A 16,500-nucleotide genomic window follows, 5' to 3' on the forward strand; every position below is an offset into this window, starting at 1 on the left:
GACTGCGGGCCTTGGCGGCGCGGCTCGGGGCCTCGGTCTCCGGGTGGTATCTGGGGTCTTGTCCTGTGTTCCGCCCGTGCGTCAGGCTGATAGCCGCCCCCCAAAGTCAGGGGCTCCAAGAGGCAGGCGTGTCCCTCTGGGCCACAGGCTGCTACACACACCTCTGGGAGGACTTTCCTGGCCCAGCGTGGCCCTGCCGCCGGCCAGACGCGTCGGCCCCAGACCGGGAGGGGCTGCACCCAGGCCGGCCCTCCCAGCCCCGGCGCCGAGCCACAGAGACGCCCTGGAGGCGCACACGCCGCGGGGGGCCCAGCTCCGAGGACCGGGCTTCGCCTCGCACACCCTACTGGGGGGCTCGCAGCGCGTCTGTTTCCCTCTCACACCAAGGCCAGTCCGGCCAGCGGCAGTGGAGGGGAGACCGGCCACCCCACGGCCCAGCCACAGCCCCTTGGGGGCAGGGAAGTGTAGAGGGCACCCGGCCGGCTCACTGACCGCAGAATGTGGGGCGCTCACCTGCTTGGCTTTCACCCCGGGGAGGTCCCACAACCAGGGCTGTGTCCCCCCAGGACACACGACAGCACCAGGAATAGCTCAGGTCTGTGCCCGTGGGAAGCAGCTCACCCCACGGTGGTCAGGCCAGGGAGGGAGGCGTGCGGGCTGCGCGTTGGGTGCAGGGCCCCTTGTGGGGGGGCAGAGACAGAGAGGGAGAGAGACAGGGACAGAGAGAGATAGGGACAGGGACAGAGACAGAGATAGAGACAGGGACAGAGAGAGACAGGGTCAGAGAGGGACAGAGACAGAGACAGAGAGGGAGACAGAGACAGGGACAGAGAGAGACAGAGACAGGGACAGGGACAGAGACAGAGATAGAGACAGGGACAGAGAGAGACAGGGTCAGAGAGGGACAGAGACAGAGACAGAGAGGGAGACAGAGACAGGGACAGAGAGAGACAGAGACAGGGACAGGGACAGAGACAGAGATAGAGACAGGGACAGAGAGAGACAGGGTCAGAGAGGGACAGAGACAGAGAGAGGGAGACAGAGACAGGGACAGAGAGAGACAGAGACAGGGACAGGGACAGAGACAGAGATAGAGACAGGGACAGAGAGAGACAGGGTCAGAGAGGGACAGAGACAGAGAGAGGGAGACAGAGACAGGGACAGAGAGAGACAGAGACAGGGACAGGGACAGAGACAGAGATAGAGACAGGGACAGAGAGAGACAGGGTCAGAGAGGGACAGAGACAGAGACAGAGAGAGAGACAGAGATAGGGACAGGGACAGAGACAGAGATAGAGACAGGGTCAGAGAGGGACAGAGACAAGGACAGAGAGAGACAGACAGGGACAGGGACAGAGAGAGACAGAGACAGGGACAGAGACAGAGAGAGACAGAGACAGGGACAGAGAGAGACAGAGATAGGGACAAGGAGAGAGACAGAGAGAGACAGGGTCAGAGAGGGACAGAGACAGAGAGAGAGACAGAGACAGGGACAGGGACAGAGACAGAGAGAGACAGAGACAGGGACAGAGAGAGACAGAGACAGGGACAGGGACAGAGACAGAGATAGAGACAGGGACAGAGAGAGACAGGGTCAGAGAGGGACAGAGACAGAGACAGAGAGAGAGACAGAGACAGGGACAGAGACAGAGATAGAGACAGGGTCAGAGAAGGACAGAGACAAGGACAGAGAGAGACAGACAAGGACAGGGACAGAGACAGAGAGAGACAGAGAGAGACAGAGACAGGGACAGGGACAGAGACAGAGATAGAGACAGGGACAGAGAGAGACAGGGTCAGAGAGGGACAGAGACAGAGACAGAGAGAGAGACAGAGACAGAGACAGGGACAGAGAGAGACAGAGACAGGGACAGGGACAGAGACAGAGATAGAGACAGGGACAGAGAGAGACAGGGTCAGAGAGGGACAGAGACAGAGACAGAGAGAGAGACAGAGACAGGGACAGAGACAGAGATAGAGACAGGGACAGAGAGAGACAGGGTCAGAGAGGGACAGAGACAGGGACAGAGAGAGACAGAGACAGGGACAGGGACAGAGACAGAGAGAGACAGAGACAGGGACAGAGAGAGACAGGGTCAGAGAGGGACAGAGACAGGGACAGAGAGAGACAGAGACAGGGACAGGGACAGAGATAGAGACAGGGTCAGAGAGGGATGGAGACAAGGACAGAGAGAGACAGAAAGGGACAGGGACAGAGACAGAGATAGAGACAGGGACAGAGAGAGACAGAGACAGGGACAGGGACAGAGAGGGAGTGAGACAAGGACAGAGAGAGACAGAGGCAAAGAGAAGGACAGAGACAAAGACAGGGACAGAGAGAGACAGAGGCAGAGAGAGGGACAGAGAAGGACAGAGACAGGGACAGAGAGAGACAGACACAGGGACAGAGAGGGACAGAGACAGAGAGGGACAGAGACAGGGACAGAGAAGGACAGAGAGGGACAGAGACAGGGACAGAGAGAGACAGAGACAGGGACAGGGACAGAGACAAAGATGGGGACAGAGAGGCAGACAGGGACAGAGACAGAGACAAGGACAGGGACAGAGACAGAGACGGGGATAGAGAGGCAGAGACAGGGACAGAGAGGGACAGAGACAGGGACAGAGACAGACAGGGACAGAGAGAGAGAGAGGCAGGGACAGGGACAGAGAGGGACAGAGACAGAGACAGGGACAGAGAGGGACAGAGACAGAGACACAGAGAGAGAGACAGGGACAGAGACAGAGATAGAGACAGGGACAGAGAGAGACAGAGACAGGGACAGAGAGGGACAGATGCAGAGAGAGGGACAGAGAGGGACAGAGACAGAGAGAGACAGAGACAGAGACAGAGAGAGACAGAGACAGGGACAGAGACAGGGACAGGGACAGAGACGGGGACAGAGAGGCAGACGGGGACAGACAGACTGCACCGAGCGCCACAGCGCCCACCAGAGCTGACGCGTTCTGCATGTGGCGAGTGGCCACCGACGCCCGTGGTCACCGGGACACCAGCCTCACTGTGTCTGCTTGCTCCCGCTCTGTCCCCAGCGCCCCCGGGGTGTCCAGCACACAGTGGGTGCTCAGCGGAGCCCGACAGACTGAGGGCGCCGGGCTGGGGTGTGCGGGGCGGTTGCCGTTCGGCGCAGAGCCCGGCCCGCGGGCAGCCTGCGGGGCTGACACAGCCCGTCCCTGGTGCGGTCAGCTTGCTGGGGGGCCGGGGCCGGGGTGAGCCCTGCCTGTCCCCCCCCCGGGGCTGGGAGAGGACGTGAGAGCCACGCGCGCACGCCAGGTGTGCAGGCCCTTGGGGACGGGGTTGGCGTCGCCGGGCAGCCACGCTGCGGCAGCTCCCACTGGCGGCCGGGGAGACCGAGGCGGGCCAGCAAGCCCGTGTGCGGCTGGCTGCTCCCGGGTGGCCCTCCGGCCGTCCTCCCCTGTTCTCTCCGGGAGGAGGGCTGAGCCGGCTCCCGCATCTCGATGCGGAAACCGCCCTCAGCGTCTGCAGCCCGAGCGCGCGGCGGAGGACCCCAGAGGCCGCGACACGACGGGGCGCTCCCAGGAGCCTCCTTCTACGTGCTCCCTGCGACCAGCACCAAGGCTCCCGTCTCGTAGGCAAGGAGCCGCGGCTCGGAGCGGGAAGGCGGCTTGGCCGAGGGCAGGAGGCAGAGCCCGTCTGGGACGCTGAGCCCCGGGCCGGCGGCAGGCTGGGCGGGTGGCAAGCCCCTTGTGTCAAGGCCCGGAGGGTGGGCACGTCGGCCTCTGGGGGCAGAGCGTGGTCTCTGTCCTAACGGCTCTGGGCTGCGGTTCTGAGCGGCCAAGGATGCCGAGTAAGGAATGGGCGTGTCCCGATAACACCTCGGCAAAACCAGGTGACGGACCCGGTGGCCGGAGCGTGTGGCCCCTGAGCCGCCCTGTGCTGGACACGGCCTGACGGTTCAGCCCAGCAGGTCCCGGCGCCCGAGCGCACCGGTGTTGAGCACTGCTGCTGCTCCAGGCACCCCCGGGTGTGTCCCGAAGGGGGCGAGGTGCCCACGGGCTGTGCTCTTACCCACCTGGCCGCGTTCGGGGCCCCAGTTTTGCGTCAGCTCCCCCCACGGATGGCTTGTTTCTCACTCCTCCACGGCCTATGTGACTTTAGGCTGAGCAGATTGCACACTCACCTGAAGCGCTTGATAAAAATGTCACCGGGTCCTTCCCCGGTCGCGCTCGTGGGGCGGGACCGAGGAACCTGGTGTTACAGACCAGGGCCCAGGCAGGAAGAGAACACCCATTCTGTAGGGTTTGGGGAACCCATCAGGGTGCTCTTGGATTCGAACACCAGCCTCCATGGAGGAGGGCTCATCATAGGGGCACTGTGAGCCCGAGAGCAAGATCGGCCCCAGGACAAGGCCAGGGCCTCAGCGGGGTGAGCGTGGGCAGACCATGGATGGCGGGCAGCCCCTGATGTGCGCGCATTACCGTTTTATGGTAGAAGCGACATAAACAGAAAGATCTGGAAGGATAACCACCGAAGTGAATGGATGGTGCTTCCAGGGTATGTGAGGGGAGTTGACATGCTCATGTGCGTGCGGGAGGCCACACCGGGTGTGCACCGCAGGGGCTGGCCCGTGGGCCTGGGGCCTCGGGCAGCAGGGCCTCCCTCCTGGCCAGCCATGTCTGTCCCCGTGTCTCCCGCCCCCTCCCACCCCAGGAAGTGCAGGGGTGTTTCCGGGTTGAGGGAGGGACAGGCAGCAGCTTTATTCGGGGCAGGCGCTGGCCCTGGGGCTAGGGCAGCGGGGCCCGGAGGAGGCCTCTCAGGGTGGTGCTCGAGCGCATGAGCCTGCGCATCCACTCGATGTACTGGGAGACCCTGGTGTACACCCCGAAGTGGCCCTCGTTCGCACAGCCCTCCCCCCAGCTGACGATGCCGGTCAGGTACCAGGTACCCTGGAACTTGGTGGCATGCGGGCCCCCACTGTCCCCCTGGCAGGCGTCCTTGCTCCCGTCCAGGTAGCCGGCACAGAACATGTTCTCGGTGATGGTGGGGGAGCCCTCCCGCCTGCGTGACTTCTCCTGGCAGTCCTGGGTCATCACCCGGGGCACGTCGATGGCCATGAGCTGGATGGCCGTGGCGCCCCTGTCCAGCAGCTGGCCCCAGCCACTGACAGTTGAGAAGCGGACAGAGGCCAGCGTCCTCTCGGAGAAGGCCTTCTCGGGCAGACACAGGGGTACCACGTGGTCGGTGAAGGTCACGGGCCTGCTCAGGTGCAGCAGGGCGATGTCATGGTTCGTCTTGCGGGGGATGTACTTGTCGGGGATGATGACCCGGGTTATGTGCCTCTCCTGCTCCTCACCCTCATCCTCGCCGAGGTCATGCTCGCCTGCAGGGGACCAGCACCGCTCACGCCTTGCCCCACAGCCTCCTTTTGGGGCAGACGGGCACTGTGTCCAGCCCCAGGCTGGCGGGAGCAGTGCCCCCAGGCGGCCACCACAGGCTCAGTGCGGAGTGTGACTGGGGGTGAATCTGGGGTGCTGAGGGTGCGTGAGGAGGGGCTGCCGGGCCAGGCAGCTGTGGGTGGGTGAGGAGGGGTGCCCGATTGCCCCAGTCTTGCCCACCCCCTCCCCGGGGGTGCCCAGCATCCCATAGCCCACCAGGTGGAGGGCGCATGCCGTGGCCCACGTGACCCGGGGGGCTCTTGGCCCAAGTGAGATGGGAGGAGAGCACCACCCCTGAGACGTTCCGTGGGTGGGACAGAGGCTGGGGGACCGTGGCCATGGTGGGACCCGGGGGCACTGGGGTCTGCCCGGACATGCTCATCTGGTTGTGGAAGCCGGTCCTGTTCACGAACCACTCTCAGCGGGCGGAGGAACCACAAAACCTACCCAGTACCACGGTCAGGTTTCTCCAGTTCTTGACTGTTTCAAAGCAGTGAGCTGCAGAGACCACCCAGGCAGCGTCGAGCAGGGTGCCCCCACACAGCAGCGCCCCGTCCACCTTCAGGACAGCCTGCGCGGGCACCGTACACGGAGTTCACGCCCCGGCACGCTTCCCCGGGGACCCGCCTCCCCAGCTAGCGACGGCCACGGAGAGCTCACGGACACCAGCCCGACCACGGGACGTGGCCACTGGTGCCCCCGCGTGCCCAGCATCACCACCCAAGCCCGCCCCAGCACGCCCGGTCTGCGAAGGCCGGCCCAGGGTTTTGCTCTGGGCACGTGGGGGCGAGAGGTAGTGAGCTGTGGCGCCCAGTGCGACTCTCAGCACACAGCAAGCCCTCCATACATGCCCCCGTTTCTTCTTCCTAAAAGCAAGGAGGGTGCTGAGCAGGGCCTAAGTGAGGCTCCGGGGAGACATTTGTCCTGCGGTGGTTTTGCAGCGGCCACGGAAGGAGCCGGATCCTCTGGCCGGCCGGCCTGCAGACGGGGACGAACTGAAAGGCCAGAGGGAGGCCTGGCCGAGGGCGAGGCAGGGGCCCGCGTGTCGTGGTGAGGTGGATCCACCAGGGAGGAAAGAGACTGGACGTGGGGTCAGTGCGTCGGAGGCCTGATGTCCCGAGCGTGGACAGCAGGACCAAGGGTGCCAGGGACGAGCCGCCTCTTCCCCCGAGCCGGCAGCTGCTGGGCCCCTCGGAGGCCAGGCCTCCCGAGCAGGTGAGAACAGCCGCTTGGGGCTCGGAGACACGCCCCTGCCTGTTGAAGGCAGGACACCGGTGCCCGAAAATCAGCCTGGCTGACAACGGCTCTGCGCCACCCCTGGAGGGTGGGCTGGGCCTGAATCTCCGTGGGCCTCAGTCCCCCCCACCCGCTAACACGGGCAAGGCGGCCCTCTCTCCTGGGGGTGGGGGTGAATGGTACTGGGGGGTCCTGTGCTTGCTGCGGCCGCCCAGACGGCCCTCCCAGGGCTCTCTGCCGTACACACAGAAACCCGCCCCCATCACCCCGCCCCTGCCGCACAGAGGCGCGGCCGGTTCCGGGCACCCTGCGGAGCACTGAACACGTCCGTCCCGTTCAGATGTGTCCAGCTCGCATTATCCCTCTGAACACCAAAACGCGGGGTTCTGCCGAGCTGAGGAGTGGGCCGTGGAGCACGCAGGCCCCACGCAGGCCCGGCTACCGTGTGAGGTGGGATGGGGGTGCAGGCCGGCGGGCCGGCCCTGAGGCTGCTGAGGCAGCAGCAGAGTGGGAGGCCTGGGGCTGCTTTGAACCCGCGGTCAGGCCACGGTGAGCAGGGAGCCTCCAGCGTCCCCGACGAGGTTCTCGCACGTTGAAAACTCTTAACAGTTTACCTCGGGCGTCCCCCATGAAGGGTCCCGAGGACCCCTGGGTTGGGCTCGGACACCCGAGTGCGCTGCCGATTTTGGCCCAGTGGGGCTGGGGGCCTGAGGCTCTGCATTTCCTACAGGAACCAGACCACAGGTGGCCCCACACACCCACCCGCCTGTAGGAGGCCGTGTCGCAGCTCCAGAATCAGTTTCCGGGGCAGATAGTGATGGGCTTGGGCTGGGTTCAAACCTGCCTGGGCCATCTGTCCCTGGAGGCCTCGGTTCCCTCACCTGCGGAGGGCAGTGAGGCCCACAGCCGCGAGGGGATGGGGGAGGCCGGAGCCGAGCTGACATCCGGACGGACAGAGGGCAGCGGGCAGCTGGGGCTTCACAAGGAGGAGCAAGTGCCCTGCACCAGCAGGGGAGACTTGGCGCCGGGGTCCAGCAGCTGACCGCCCCCGTCCCTTTGGGGGCCCCGGAGCCTTACCTGCCAAGGACACTCCCCTTTGGGGCACACTTGGCCACCCACAATTCGACCTTGGGCGTTGCTGCCATTTCTCTTCTCCAGAACAGGTATTTTTCCACACGGATATTCCACTGTAGAAAGCAAGTCATCGGGCAAGGGCGTGGGGGTTCATGCCTGACGATGAGCTTGCGGGGGTGGGCTCTGAGGGCCGCCCAGGCAGGGCCACCAGTGTGGGAGCTGCGGGGCCTGCAAGGCCCGGGGCTCCTGCCGGAACAGAGGGCCCCCCTCTGGAAGCTGGGCTCTGCTCGTTTCCCAGCGGAATGACGCTCTGCCTAACTGATTGAGGAGGAGGAGCAGGCCTTGGACAACGGCGCTGCCGTATGGAGGACACTCTGAGCTCTCGGTCTCCCCAGCAAGGTCCCTGGCCGGAGGAGAGACCGTTCGGAGGTGGCAGCTGAACTTCAGGCTCCAGCCTGGGTGGGGCCCGTCTCTCTCTGGACAGACAGGCCTCGCATGCCCCGCCGTCGGAACTGTATTAGCTTGAGACTGGTTTGGGGAAACTTTCCATTTTCCTAACAGTGCTTGCCTTTCAGAAAGACCTGGACTCTGGACCGAGCCGCAGTCAGTACCGAGCCGGGTGCGGCGATGTGCCCCCAGCTCAGGGACCTGCGGCGGGGCGGGCAGAGCCTCGCTCTGCTCCTCTGGGCCTGCCGCGAACAGGCAGGTGGCCCCGCGCCCTCCAGGGAGCTGCCCCCAGGGCTCTGTCCCGCGCACACCACCGTGGCCTGTTCTCCAGTGGGCGTGGGCGGGGCAGCAGGTACTAGATCCATCCCACCCTCCCGTCCCTCCCAAGACGGCTGTGGCCATGCAACAATGGGTGGCTGCTCCTCGGGAATGAAGTAGAGCACAGCCCCTGGGGCTGGGCCCTGAGGGCCCATTACCTGTGGGCACGCAGGACACCCCGTTGTCTTGGAGCGCGTACCCCTCGTGGCAGCGGCAGGAGCGCCCGGCCTCGGCGTGGTCACTGCAGTACTGCTCACAGCCTCCATTCTCATTCACACAGACCAGCAGGTCCTTCTTGTCTGAGGACAGGAAGGGGACAGACTGAGAGGGGTCCCTGCCGGTCAGGGGGAGGCCAGCCCCCGCTCTGCGTGACCGTGGTCCTTAGCTGCTGCTGCAGGGACAGCCAGGTACCAGCCGGCTCTGTGCTTTCATCCAGAAGGGTGACCTGGGCTTGGGATGGTCCCACGTCTGAGCAGCTTAGCCAGCTGGGACAGAGGACTGGCACGTGGGGCCTCCGTGCCCCCCTCCCAGCAGTTGGTGGGAGCGGGGAGGGCCCAGGGAAACCAAAAGGCCCCTGGGGGCAGTAAAAGTGTCCACTGAGAGGGGATACCTGCTGGCAAGAGGCCAGGCAGATGAGCTGGTTCTACAGCCAGACCCTCCTGCCCCTGTGAGCTGGCTGGGACTGACCACTGGCTCAGACAGATGGAGATGAGGAACATTCCTCCTGACTCGGAAGGGCAGTGCTACAATGTGGGACACAGGGTTAGTTCACTGTGTCTGTCCAGGACCCCAGCAGGAAGGCTTGGCCTGGAAGTGAGTTCACACCAGGGCTCCTGAGGTTCACGGTCCTGGGGGACTCACACCAGGGCTCCTGAGCATCACGGTCCTGGGGGACTCACACCAGGGCTCCTGAGGTTCACGGTCCTGGGGGACTCACACCAGGGCTCCTGAGCATCACGGTCCTGGGGGACTCACACCAGGGCTCCTGAGCATCACGGTCCTGGGGGACTCACACCAGGGATCCTGAGCATCACGGTCCTGGGGGACTCACACCAGGGCTCCTGAGGTTCACGGTCCTGGGGGACTCACACCAGGGCTCCTGAGGTTCACGGTCCTGGGGGACTCACACCAGGGATCCTGAGCATCACGGTCCTGGGGGACTCACACCAGGGATCCTGAGCATCACGGTCCTGGGGGACTCACACCAGGGCTCCTGAGGTTCACGGTCCTGGGGGACTCACACCAGGGCTCCTGAGCATCACGGTCCTGGGGGACTCACACCAGGGATCCTGAGCATCACGGTCCTGGGGGACTCACACCAGGGATCCTGAGCATCACGGTCCTGGGGAATTCACACCAGGACTGCTGAGCATAATGGTCCTAGAGGACTCACACCAGGGATCCTGAGCATAAAAGGCCAGGCAAAGACACTGAGGCTTTCCAACCCCAGATAACTGACAGAAGCCTCATCCCTTAGTTTTGCCTTTCCTCTCCCTGGCCTCTGGTTTGCTTAGAGCAGAAGGTGGTTGTGGCCCAGAAAAGCACTTTGGGTATAAGAATGTACATTTGTATGGTAAAGGATTGAACTCACCCAAAGAGCTCCTAGGCGGTGACCTCCACACCCTGGCTGGTGAAGCTGGACACTTTTAATTTAATCTGCCTGATAAGAATGTTGTTTCCCTGGGGGCTTTGGCCCATACTGGATGGTCTAACAATGTGATTCATGGTGGGGTCTTGGGCCACACAGTGTCACCCCCACCTCTGGAGGGGCTGGAGACTAAGGTCAGCCATGTCTACAGGACTGAGCCCGGTACAGTCTCTGGATAAGGAGGCTCAGTGTGCTTCCTGGGGTGGTGGTGACACTCCCTAAGTCTCGTCACACATTGTTCTTGGAGAACGGAAGGCTGTCCACGGTCCTTCACTGGGAGAGGACAATGGGAAGCTCATACCTGTCCCTCTGCTGACTTTATTCTGTATCCTTCCACTGTAATAAGCTGTAATTTTGAGTATATCTGATGGTCTGAGGAACCCCTGAACTTTGCAATACTTCAATATTTGAAAGGTGAAAAAATACCTCACACTTTTGTAAAGCAGGAAGGGAAGACACAGTTTTCCTAGCTGTCTCGACTGGAAGCTGGGCGGCCATGCAGAGCCCTCACTGGGCTCTCTCCAGTGTATCTGAGTCTCCCAGCTCTGGGAACCCAAGGGTTTTAGGATTCCCAGAAGTGGATAGGGGGCGACCAAGTTTGAGAACGAGCACCTTAGAACCAAGACTCTCGTGTTGGCGGGGGAGCAGGCCATGCCCATCAGCTGTTGGGGGTCTGTCTGCAAACTGTGGGGTTCCTCACTTGTCTCACAGTTCCGGCCCTGGAAACCGTCGAGGCAGAAGCAGATGTAGGACTGGAGCTGGTCCTCACAGGTGCCTCCATTCCGGCACGGGTTCGAGGCGCATTGGTCCCCATCTGTGGAGTGCGTCAGTGTTAGCATGCTGAGGAGAGGAGCTGGTGGGTGGGATGAAAATGGGCCATTTACCAACTCACCAGTGTAAGAGATCCAGAACCGCTTCTGAGGGAACAAGAGAAGCAGTGTGAGACACGTTCACCAGGAGCAAATGCGTATGGTGTCCACAGACTGGACTTGGGAGCTGGGGTGAACTGTGATGGGCTGGGGGCTTCTGACCTGGGGCCCTTTGAGGTGGGCTCTGGAAGCCAGACTTTTCCTTTGGGGATGAAGTGAGTTTTTCCAGGGGGAGGAAGTTTTTTCCTAATCCTATCCCCTCCACCCCAGATCGCTAAGACCACCAGAGGTCACAACTTTCCCTCTCCGAATTCAGAATTCCTGAGTTTCTGCCCCAACTCTGCCACCTCCAAGATGTGAACTTGGGACAGGACATATGTGCTCTCTGAGCCTCCATTTCCTCGTCTGGTGATGAGGAGGAAATCCATACACACGTGTGACGGGAGAAGGCGGCAATGGATGCAAAGGGCTCCAACAAATTTATTCCTGAGGAATCTTCTGGCCAAGCAAACTGAAACCCAGGATTACCGTAAGAATAAAATAAGATGAGAACTGTGGGACATGCGTTGAAAAGCCAAGTGGTGCACAAATGCAAGGAGTGACCATCCTCAGTGTACCTGAAAAGGGTCATGTTAGCTTCTGTCTCAAGTAGCCTCGCTTCCTGTTGGGTGTGAAGTGTGTCCCATGAGTGTGAGGTGTCCTGTGAGTGTGAGGTGTCCTGTGGGTGTGAGGTGGGGTCCTGTGGGTGTGAGGTGTCCCGTGAGTGTGTGGTGTGTGTCCTGTGGGTGTGAGCTGTCCCGTGAGTGTGAGGTGTGTGTCCTGTGGGTGTGAGCTGTCCCGTGAGTGTGAGGTGTGTGTCCTGTGGGTGTGAGCTGTCCTGTGAGTGTGAGGTGTCCTGTGGGTGTGAGGTGTCCTGTGAGTGTGAGGTGGTGTCCTGTGGGTGTGAGGTGTCCCGTGAGTGTGAGGTGTGTGTCCTGTGGGTGTGAGCTGTCCTGTGAGTGTGAGGTGTCCTGTGGGTGTGAGGTGTCCTGTGAGTGTGAGGTGGTGTCCTGTGGGTGTGAGGTGTCCCGTGAGTGTGAGGTGTGTGTCCTGTGGGTGTGAGCTGTCCTGTGAGTGTGAGGTATCCTGTGAGTGTGAGGTGTCCTGTGGGTGTGAGGTGTCCTGTGGGTGTGAGGTGTCCCATGAGTGTGAGGTGTCCTGTGGGTGTGAGGTGGGGTCCTGTGGGTGTGAGCTGTCCCGTGAGTGTGAGGTGTCCTGTGGGTGTGAGGTGTCCTGTGGGTGTGAGGTGTCCCATGAGTGTGAGGTGTCCTGTGGGTGTGAGGTGGGGTCCTGTGGGTGTGAGCTGTCCCGTGAGTGTGAGGTGTCCTGTGGGTGTGAGGTGTCCTGTGGGTGTGAGGTGTCCCATGAGTGTGAGGTGTCCTGTGGGTGTGAGGTGGGGTCCTGTGGGTGTGAGCTGTCCCGTGAGTGTGAGGTGTCCTGTGGGTGTGAGGTGTCCTGTGGGTGTGAGGTGTCCTGTGAGTGTGTGGTGTGTGTCCTGTGAGTGTGAGGTGTCCTGTGAGTGTGAGCTGTCCCGTGAGTGTGAGGTGTGTCCCGTGGGTGAGGTGTACGTCCCCTGTGAGGTGTCTTGTGAGCGTGAGACGTCCCGTGAGGGGCAGTGTGGTTTCGCCTCCTCACAACCTGAGGGGCGCCCGGCCGAAGGGGCTGGAAGGGGTGCGGTGCACGTGAATACCCGTCTTTCAGAAGCGAGAAGAGCAGCGAGCCCTCTGTCGGCGCCGGGCGTCGCGCGTGTGGAGGCCGTGCCGGCTCCCTGTCCCCTCACACGAGTTTTCCCGAGGAGGCGTCCGCAGGCGGGCGCTGCTGGGAGAGGCTCGCCCAGGCCCGGGTCTCCGAGGTCGGCTCTGTCAGCGGCGCGTCCCCAGAGCACGGGCGGTTTGGGGCTCGGGGACCTCCCCTGGGAGGCTCGGGACACATCGAGCGCGCTGTTCACACTATTTTCTGCGGCCGAGGGGGCGCCCCCGGGAGCGGGTGGGGGCCGACCGACCAGAGGGGCGCCGTCCTTCCGGCCCGGGGACCCGGACGCCGAGCCTGTGCCTGCGGGAGCCCCGGTCGCACCCGCGGGGAGCCTGGGCGCGCAGCCCCGCAGCGCGACTCACCGTCCTGTCGGCGTCCCGGAAGATCTCCCTGGCCTCCTCGAAGGAGCAGCGCTCCTCCCTGCACTCTCTCTCCAGGGAGCCGGGCCTCAGCTCCTCCAGGAACAGGTTGGCGCGCCTCTGCCTGCGCAACACGCCGTGGGCCTCCTCCTGGCTGAGGAACACTGAGACACGGGGGCCGTGAGCCCGACGCCGCCCGGCGCGTGTCCCGCCGAGCCCCGGGCGTCAGGGCTTCCTGGCCGCCACTCTGTGTGCGAGCGGGCGGACTCCTTCACCATGTTCTAACGCCACACACTCATCCTTCCGGCCCGGGCGCCCCTTCTAGCAGCTTCTAGCACCTTCTAGCAGCTCACGCCAAGGAAGGACTCTGAGGCGGGCACGCAGACCTCGCCGGAAGGGGAGCCTGGCCACACGATCTGAGCCAGTCTGTGACCGCGTCCCCCGCGCCATGAAACGCCACGTTTCAGAAGACGTAAGATTAAATGAAATAAGATAATAAAATCACACATACTGTTAATAAAATGTAAAAATGCACATATATATGCAGATGTAACTTAGTGAAAGAATGTACATAAAAAAATTAACTTTGGGGATTACAATTTATTCTGTTTCAAAACGTGTACTATCAACTTCTATAATGAAAATATGCGTCCGCTGTGTCCTAGCAGCTGGGACGTTGTGTGGCAAGTGGTGGGATGACTGTGCGGGGGTCCTACCCGGGACTGGGGGGCAGCTCCGGCGGAGGCGAGGCTGCTGCGGCCCCGCGGGAGGAGCCAGGAGAGGCCTGCCGGGCGCGGTGGCGGGGAGAGGGGTCTCTCGCACCCGGGCCATCCTCCCCAGCTCTCCCCGAGCTCCAGCCTGTCCCTGGGGCTCGCTGTCCCCCCGCCCCACCAACCCGGACGCTCGCTCTGCTTTACCACAGCCTCTCCCTCTTTTTTTTTTTTTTTAAGATTTTATTTATTTATTTGAGAGAGAGAATGAGAGAGAGCACATGAGAGGGGGGAGGGTCAGAGGGAGAAGCAGACTCCCCGCTGAGCAGGGAGCCCGATGCGGGACTCGATCCCGGGACTCCAGGATCATGACCCGAGCCGAAGGCAGCCGCTCAACCAACTGAGCCACGCAGGCGCCCCAGCCTCTCCCTCTTGGAAGGCATGTTCCTGGCCTTCCATGGAGATGCTTACACTGACTTCCGTGCCCACTGTAAGCAAAGCCACCCAGGACCCCTGCTTCAGAGCAGTGCAGGCTCCTCGGGGGCCTTTCCTGGTGGCAGGAGGCCTGCTGACGCTGACCCCCTGACACTCCCTGTCTGGCCGCCGGGGGCCTTCCTGGGTCCTCCTCCCCGGGTCCTCCTCTCCGCTCTTTGCTGCCAGCCCTTGACTTTTGATATCCTTCAGGGTTGGGTTTTCTGTTCTAAAGATGCTCCAAGCCAGCCACCCCACTTCCACTTCAGCCCTCCCTCAAACCACCAGAAGCTGCATATGTCCCCGAGCCCCAGGTCTCTAGAGGCCACCTCCCTGCAAACTGAGGGACCCACATGCACAGCCACCCCGTGGGCCTGGCCTCCCCACCTCCGCCCCACCGGGCCTGCTTTTCCCGTCCTCGTCCCTCCTTGGTGAACGGCTCTGCTCCCTCCCAAGAGTATCTGAGCTCTCGCAGCTAGCTCTGCCCTGAGCTCTGTGCACCTGCCCCCACGACCCCAGCTCAGGGGCTTGTGTGTCCTTGGGGCCCCTCTCCAGGCCCTGGCCTGCTGCCTCCTTCCAGCTTTTCACAGTGACCCCGGTAGCTTCTTGCAGGTAGCTGTCCCCCATTTTGCTTATGAGGAACAGGGTGGGTGGGGTTTAGAGCTCACCCAAGGCCACTCAGGTGGGGAATGGGACCAGTTTGAACACCTTGGATTTGAGGTTTCTTTAGGACACCCAGGCAGACATGCAGACTACGTCATCCTAAGAGAGGGCAGGGTGACGGAGACGAGGACACTGAGGTCGGTGACAACCGTATGGAGACCGAGGCTGAGGCTGGGAAAGCCCCCCCGGGGCCCCCGGGGCAGACTGCACCATTGGGGGTGGGCTGTGTGAGAGCAGCTGGGCTGCAAGAGGGGATGGGCAGGGTGGGAGCAAAGCCAGGACTGAGGGGCAGGAGCAAGGGGGAAACTGAGTCCCAGAGGAGAGGTGAGTGCAGCCTGGGGACCCGCGGACTCGGCTTCCGGGAAGGAAGGGCTGTGTCCGGTGGGGAGGCTTCGCAGGAGGGGGCGGGGCAAGGGGGAGGGGCAGCTCCCAGGCTGCGAGGCCGAGGGGACCACCTCTCTGCTTTACAATGACGGCGTTTCGCGTGTGTGTATTCCTGGGGAGCCCGCCTGGTCTGGAAGGAGAGGTTGAGGGAAACCCAAGAACTCAAGGGTGGGGGGGGTGCTTACACCCACCGGAGGCGCCCAGAGTGGGGACGTCTACCCTCTCTACCCTCGGAGGACAGCAAATGTGCACCCGACAGCCCTCGGGAACCAGAGGCAAGTCTGATCATTGTGGGGAATCAGTGAAAGCCGGGCGGGGCGGGGGACGACCCTGGCCAGCACTGTCTTCCTGCCCCGAGGAAGGATAAAGCAGCCCTGCCCTCGCCAGAGCGGAGGTGCTGTCCTTTGGGCACCTGCAGGAATCGGGCCGGCGCCCCGTCCCGTCCCGGGCTAGCTGCCGGTGTGGGACAGTGTCTATGTCGCGACCACGGCCGCCCCGCCGGACCCGCAAGTCTCCAAGGGACCGCTTATAAAGCACGTCCCTCTATCTCCGTATTTCGGCCCCTCAGCGCCGTGGTGGCGGGGAGGTGTCTGCGGTCACAGCCGTGTCCCTACCCTGTCCCTGGCACTGGCCGACCGAGAACCAGGAGAGCAGAGCGGGAGGGGGGCATCCCACCCCGCACCCCTGAGCCGGGATCCTGGGTGCAGACCACATGGGAGCCGCCGGCCACGGCAGTGTCCCCCACGAGGTGGGCCGTGGGAGCTGTGGATGTTAGTGGCCGCTCACACGGGTTTACAGGACCCTCCACCCTGACATACCTGCGGCCAGAGACCCCTGCAGGCCCAGGAGAAGGCAGAGGAGGGCCAGCTCACCCGCCCGGGAAACCATGGTGAGACCCTTGGCGCCACACGGTCTGTTGACATTCCGGCGGGGGGGTGGCGGGCAAAGTCCTGGCCTCCACGCAGCGTAGAGGGGTGGGGGAGGGAGGACTCGCCTCCCAAACCCAGGGGGCGGGGCGGCGCGAGGTCCCTGCCGGGAAGCCCCCGGTCCCCCCAGCACAGCTGTGTCTGCGGAGCGGGGGCTCCTGCGAGGAGATGGCGCTGTTGGGATCTGCA

General features: G+C 62.9%; 1 protein-coding gene across 1 annotated transcript; it reads right to left on the bottom strand.

Moving 5' to 3' along the window:
- Window positions 1–4,526: 4,526 nt before the first annotated feature.
- Window positions 4,527–16,298, bottom strand: F7 (coagulation factor VII). Its single transcript, XM_036071386.2, has 8 exons — window positions 16,204–16,298; window positions 13,161–13,321; window positions 11,031–11,055; window positions 10,839–10,952; window positions 8,649–8,789; window positions 7,729–7,838; window positions 5,863–5,986; window positions 4,527–5,360 (listed from the first exon to the last, which is right to left on the bottom strand). Exons 1-8 carry the CDS (start codon window positions 16,271–16,273, stop codon window positions 4,765–4,767), a joined length of 1,341 nt encoding a protein of 446 aa, XP_035927279.1. The 5' UTR covers window positions 16,274–16,298; the 3' UTR covers window positions 4,527–4,764.
- Window positions 16,299–16,500: the final 202 nt, after the last annotated feature.

This window comes from Halichoerus grypus, chromosome 4, assembly GCF_964656455.1.
Source record: "Halichoerus grypus chromosome 4, mHalGry1.hap1.1, whole genome shotgun sequence".
NCBI lineage: Eukaryota > Metazoa > Chordata > Mammalia > Carnivora > Phocidae > Halichoerus > Halichoerus grypus.

Coding starts and splice junctions, on each gene's coding strand:
- F7 (XM_036071386.2), bottom strand. CDS start 16,273: ATGGTTTCCCGGGCGGGTGAGCTGGCCCTCCTCTGCCTTCTCCTGGGC. Junction 11,056..13,160: donor TCCGGGACGCCGACAGGACG/GTGAGTCGCGCT, acceptor TTGTTCCCTCAG/AAGCGGTTCTGGATCTCTTA. Junction 5,987..7,728: donor AAGGGGAGTGTCCTTGGCAG/GTAAGGCTCCGG, acceptor GTGCCCGCGCAG/GCTGTCCTGAAGGTGGACGG.